This window comes from Takifugu flavidus, chromosome 1, assembly GCF_003711565.1.
Source record: "Takifugu flavidus isolate HTHZ2018 chromosome 1, ASM371156v2, whole genome shotgun sequence".
Taxonomy (NCBI): Eukaryota; Metazoa; Chordata; class Actinopteri; order Tetraodontiformes; family Tetraodontidae; genus Takifugu; species Takifugu flavidus.
The window spans coordinates 127,501-133,632 of NC_079520.1; the positions used below are offsets into that span (position 1 = coordinate 127,501).

Consider the following 6,132-nt stretch of genomic DNA (forward strand, 5'->3'; position numbering starts at 1 on the left):
CAGAAATGTTGCTCTGGTGGGTTTAGGAACATCTGAGTCAGTGTGATGGAGTTCTTCATGTGTTCCTGCTCATCAGTTCTCAGGAGCATGATGGCTGCTGCCACCTCACCGCTCCTCAGTCACCGTCTGTCAACGTCCACCAACTCCACCACTCAACAAGAACCACACAGGAACATTCTGCTACACCTGCCGAGCTCTCTGCTCTGCACCTGTACTGGCCTTCATCCTCCGGGAGGGCTTTGTCAATGGTGAGGGAACAGAGCCCATCTGAGGAGCAAGGACATGGCCATGAGATGAGCTGTGACATTATGTTGGAATGCACACACACACACACACACACACACACACACACACCATTAACATGGCATAGGAATCTCAATATTACACTTGTGAATGATTGTGATTGTGTGTTTTGTTGATCGTGTGACTCCAACAGTGAAGCCTGATCAGAACATTTAACTTCAACGGTTCAACTGAGGTCAGGGTCAAGTCCAGGTTAGGGAGTTGGGAATAAATGATGCGACTGATGCCTCACAAAGATAGAAGTAATGTGTGTGTGTGTGTGTGTGTGTGTGTGTGTGTGTCCAATGTAAAATGATCATATGAAATACCAGCAGCCTTCTGTCTTTGTCTCACATCTGATTTCTATTAATAGAGTCTGAATCAACATTCAGCTTACTCGCTCACATTTGAATCATTCTCTTCAAATTTGAAATGGTTACATTTTGGGAGGGAAATTCTCTTTTTTAATTGTAGTATTCATATAATTATGAAGAAAAGTCACCAGAGCGATGGCCTGTTTAGTGGCTGAGGACTGAATCTGAACATTTGTTTCTGGGTTCCTTCCCCTGAAACTGGACTTCGGGACATTCCTCCCATTTCTCTGCTACAAAGTAAAAATAAGCTCCGGCCTTTTGCCTTTCCTGCCACTTAATAGTGAATGTTGGTAAAGAGCCCTTCGATTGGAACAGAAACCAGAGAACTGAAGCGTGGAAGTGAACCAGCAGCTCTGAGTTTACAACCGTTGACGAGCTTTTTGCTTATGTGTTCTGCTCTTTGTGGATTCCGTAGCTTTTGTGCTGTGATGCTTGTTTCTTTTTTAAAAGCGTTTCCTCCTTGTGTTCATTAGAATAGTGTTTAGTTTTTGCATGTTCCTGCTTTTGGCCTGTGTAACCTCTGACCTTCATTGGCGAGGATGATGAACTTTGAAGGTTTGATGACTTTCCCGTCCAGTGTCCAGGTGACAGTGATGCCTGTTGGGTCCGTCATGGTGAGGCGGCACTGAAGGCGAAGTCTTTGGCCATCGACCACCGTCAGGTCATCTAGCTTCTCCACAAACTGAGGGACCTTCCCTGCTCCTCTGCTCATTTTCTCATTCATTTCTTCTTTCACACAGTTGTTGACTGCTGTCATTTCTTTCTCGCCATTCTTCTCTGGACTTACCAGGTTCTTCTTGTTGGTGAGGACCGAGCGAAAGTCCGTGTCAGTCTTTGTTAGCATGTCTGAAGGTTTGGTGGCAGGTTTGTCACCTTTCTTCCCCAACACAGCTCGGAAGTCCATCTGCTGGGTGGGGTTTCCTTTGCGAACCTCCTCCGTCTTGGCTTTGACACCCTTCAGGTTGGCCTTAAAATCCATGTGGTGAGAAGATTGTGCTTGTTGAAGGCGAGGCCGGCCTCGCTCTGGTTGTTATTGGTTTTAAATGGTCGCTGTCCCAAAACAGCATGCAAGTCAAGCTGCTGTGGCTCTCTAAACTACTCTCCAACGTATTCTCGTGTGTCAAACCTTTACCAATACTTAGGAAAACTAGTGACAACTGTTCCTCTGCCTTTTTCTCCCTCTCCTGCAGGTGCAGATAGAGGAGCTTCTGCTGGTTCTTCTGCCCGTGATTGGCCTCCAGCCACAAATGCTGCTCTGCTCCTCTGCTCCACACCTCCTCCTGCTGTAGGGTTAGGGTGAGATTGTGAAATAGAAAGAATAGGAGAGAGAGAGAGAGAGAGAGAGAGAGCAAGAATAAACTGAGCTAGGGTTAAAGCCCCCTGGAATGAGAGACTCCGCCCCCTACAGACCCTAAATGTCCACGTTACATCACAAGTGACTCGGCCATCCTTATAAGGACATGCAAGCATAACAGTCTGCACACACACACACACACACACACACACACACACACACACACACAGTAAACAGTGTGTCCAGCTGGGAGGGAGAGGAAGTCTGAAATCTGACTGGATTGTTGATATGTTGGATTATAGAAGCTTTAGAAATCTATGATTGATGGATAGAGACGGACAGATGGATGGAGTGATCCTGGGGAGTGGAGTGATGGATGACCAGACTGTGAAAGGGTGGACAGATAAACCAGAGGATGAAGGAATAAGATCAGGAGAACCTGACTGCTGTGTCAAATAATCAGCATGCTAATAGTTTTCCTGTTTACAGTGTGACAGTTAGATAAGACATTTTGGCTTTCTTAAGTTGATTTCTGAAACATTCAATACACTTTCAACAAAAATCTTGGTTTAAGGGAATTCAGCTGGACTTTCTGACCTGGATGACTGAGAACGTCCACCAAAGCTTGACACCATCGTGTAACACTAACCCTTTACGATATTGCTCAGTCATAGCTTACAGCTTCATCATCTTTTTCTCATTGTGCTTAATCAATTTACAGATGCGTTCATAATTTTGATGCTCAATAATCAGGCACGATATTTTAGTGTCTGGGGTGTAAAATCTTTAATACAGGGGGAGCGGCAGCTAACTGCTAACATTGTCCCATATTTCCTCTGGGCTAAATGACGGCCAGCAGCTCATCCGCCTCTTCCTCTTCAGCCTTCTGGCTCTGCAACATTGATCCTGTTCCACCCACATTTAACATTCTTGCAAAGGTATTCTGGAATATTTGCTCATAATCTGACCCTAACCCTAACCCTAACCCTAACCCAACATTGATCCTGTTCCACCCACATTTAACATTCTTGCAAAGGTATTCTGGAATATTGCTCATAATCTGACCCTAACCCTAACCCTAACCCTAACCCTATCTAAACCACTCAGAGCCACTGCGCCATCGCACGGATTCCATGGAAATGAGTTAAATAAACAGGAAATGAAGTTACATGAGAAAAGACAGTGAAAAAAAATCCTCATCTCACACACACACACACACACACAACACACACACACACACACACAGTAAACAGTGTGTCCAGCTGGGAGGGAGAGGAAGTCTGAAATCTGACTGGATTGTTGATATGTTGGATTATAGAAGCTTTAGAAATCTATGATTGATGGATAGAGACGGACAGATGGATGGAGTGATCCTGGGGAGTGGAGTGATGGATGACCAGACTGTGAAAGGGTGGACAGATAAACCAGAGGATGAAGGAATAAGATCAGGAGAACCTGACTGCTGTGTCAAATAATCAGCATGCTAATAGTTTTCCTGTTTACAGTGTGACAGTTAGATAAGACATTTTGGCTTTCTTAAGTTGATTTCTGAAACATTCAATACACTTTCAACAAAAATCTTGGTTTAAGGGAATTCAGCTGGACTTTCTGACCTGGATGACTGAGAACGTCCACCAAAGCTTGACATCATCGTGTAACACTAACCCTTTACGATATTGCTCAGTCATAGCTTACAGCTTCATCATCTTTTTCTCATTTGTGCTTAATCAATTTACAGATGCGTTCATAATTTTGATGCTCAATAATCAGGCACAATATTTTAGTGTCTGGGGTGTAAAATCTTTAATACAGGGGGAGCGGCAGCTAACTGCTAACATTGTCCCATATTTCCTCTGGGCTAAATGACGGCCAGCAGCTCATCCGCCTCTTCCTCTTCAGCCTTCTGGCTCTGCAACATTGATCCTGTTCCACCCACATTTAACATTCTTGCAAAGGTATTCTGGAATATTTGCTCATAATCTGACCCTAACCCTAACCCTAACCCTAACCCAACATTGATCCTGTTCCACCCACATTTAACATTCTTGCAAAGGTATTCTGGAATATTTGCTCATAATCTGACCCTAACCCTAACCCTAACCCTAACCCTATCTAAACCACTCAGAGCCACTGCGCCATCGCACGGATTCCATGGAAATGAGTTAAATAAACAGGAAATGAAGTTACATGAGAAAAGACAGTGAAAAAAAATCCTCATCTCACACACACACACACACACACACACAAACACACACACACACACAGTTAGCGTGCAGTGATTATCTGAGCTTCAGCCCAATGCTAAAAACAATTAAAAGTACAAGTTTAAACCAAAGTGATGCAGATTTCTCTTCCTTCACAGCAAACTCAACCTATAGAAAACATTTTTGACTTGATCATCAGTATTTTTAATTTCAATGTAAAATCACTATTTTCCTGTTTAAATATTTCATCCACAACTGACTGAAATGAGCCTGAACACCCCAGCTCTAGAAGGGTTACGGTTAAGCACTAACCCTGACTAGTGCTCTAGAAGGGTTAGGGTTAGGCACTAACCCTGACTAGTGCTCTATGGTTAGGGTTAGGCACTAACCCTGACTAGTGCTCTAGGGTTAGGGTTAGGCACTAACCCTGACTAGTGCTCTAGAAGGGTTAGGGTTAGGCACTAACCCTGACTAGTGCTCTAGAAGGGTTAGGGTTAGGCACTAACCCTGACTAGTGCTCTAGAAGGGTTAGGGTTAGGCACTAACCCTGACTAGTGCTCTAGAAGGGTTACGGTTAAGCACTAACCCTGACTAGTGCTCTAGAAGGGTTAGGGTTAGGCACTAACCCTGACTAGTGCTCTGTGGTTAGGGTTAGGCACTAACCCTGACTAGTGCTCTAGAAGGGTTAGGGTTAGGCACTAACCCTGACTAGTGCTCTAGAAGGGTTAGGGTTAGGCACTAACCCTGACTAGTGCTCTAGGGTTAGGGTTAGGCACTAACCCTGACTAGTGCTCTAGAAGGGTTAGGGTTAGGCACTAACCCTGACTAGTGCTCTAGAAGGGTTAGGGTTAGGCACTAACCCTGACTAGTGCTCTAGAAGGGTTAGGGTTAGGCACTAACCCTGACTAGTGCTCTATGGTTAGGGTTAGGCACTAACCCTGACTAGTGCTCTAGGGTTAGGGTTAGGCACTAACCCTGACTAGTGCTCTAGAAGGGTTAGGGTTAGGCACTAACCCTGACTAGTGCTCTAGAAGGGTTAGGGTTAGGCACTAACCCTGACTAGTGCTCTAGGGTTAGGGTTAGGCACTAACCCTGACTAGTGCTCTATGGTTAGGGTTAGGCACTAACCCTGACTAGTGCTCTAGGGTTAGGGTTAGGCACTAACCCTGACTAGTGCTCTAGAAGGGTTAGGGTTAGGCACTAACCCTGACTAGTGCTCTAGAAGGGTTAGGGTTAGGCACTAACCCTGACTAGTGCTCTAGGGTTAGGGTTAGGCACTAACCCTGACTAGTGCTCTAGGGTTAGGGTTAGGCACTAACCCTGACTAGTGCTCTAGAAGGGTTACGGTTAAGCACTAACCCTGACTAGTGCTCTAGAAGGGTTAGGGTTAGGCACTAACCCTGACTAGTGCTCTATGGTTAGGGTTAGGCACTAACCCTGACTAGTGCTCTAGGGTTAGGGTTAGGCACTAACCCTGACTAGTTCTCTAGAAGGGTTAGGGTTAGGCACTAACCCTGACTAGTGCTCTAGAAGGGTTAGGGTTAGGCACTAACCCTGACTAGTGCTCTAGGGTTAGGGTTAGGCATTAACCCTGACTAGTGCTTTAGAAGGGTTACGGTTAGGCACTAACCCTGACTAGTGCTCTAGGGTTAGGGTTAGGGTTAGGAAGTGTCTCAGGGTTCTGTTCTATAAAACAGAAACCTCGTCACCAACTGTGAAGCTTCTGCAATCAGGACTTTGTCTTCTGCTTTCATCCATTATTATAACTAACCACTGACCAGTCTTCTGTAGGAACAGCACTTGTATTCTTTCGTATGGTGAAGGGAACCGATGTTCCTGGAGTGTCAGGCAGCAGACAAGACCAGAGTTCGACCACCACAGTTCGGTTGAACACAGCTTTATAATCAGGAACCAAAGGCAGACAGGATATTCCGGGGAACAGGCAGAACAGAGTCGTCAGGAGCAGGCAGGGTCGGAA

General features: G+C 45.3%; 1 protein-coding gene across 1 annotated transcript in view; it reads right to left on the reverse strand.

Moving 5' to 3' along the window:
• Positions 1 to 1,964, reverse strand: part of mylkb (myosin light chain kinase b) — a 20,831-nt gene extending 18,867 nt beyond the window's left edge. The window contains exons 1-3 of the mRNA XM_057052754.1: positions 1,182 to 1,964; positions 153 to 267; positions 110 to 111 (exon numbers count right to left, since the gene is read on the reverse strand). Coding sequence (XP_056908734.1) covers positions 110 to 111; positions 153 to 267; positions 1,182 to 1,635 — 571 coding nt within the window. The 5' untranslated portion in view covers positions 1,636 to 1,964. The remainder of the gene's footprint in view (positions 1 to 109; positions 112 to 152; positions 268 to 1,181) is intronic.
• Between the last annotated feature and the right edge of the window lie 4,168 nt (positions 1,965 to 6,132).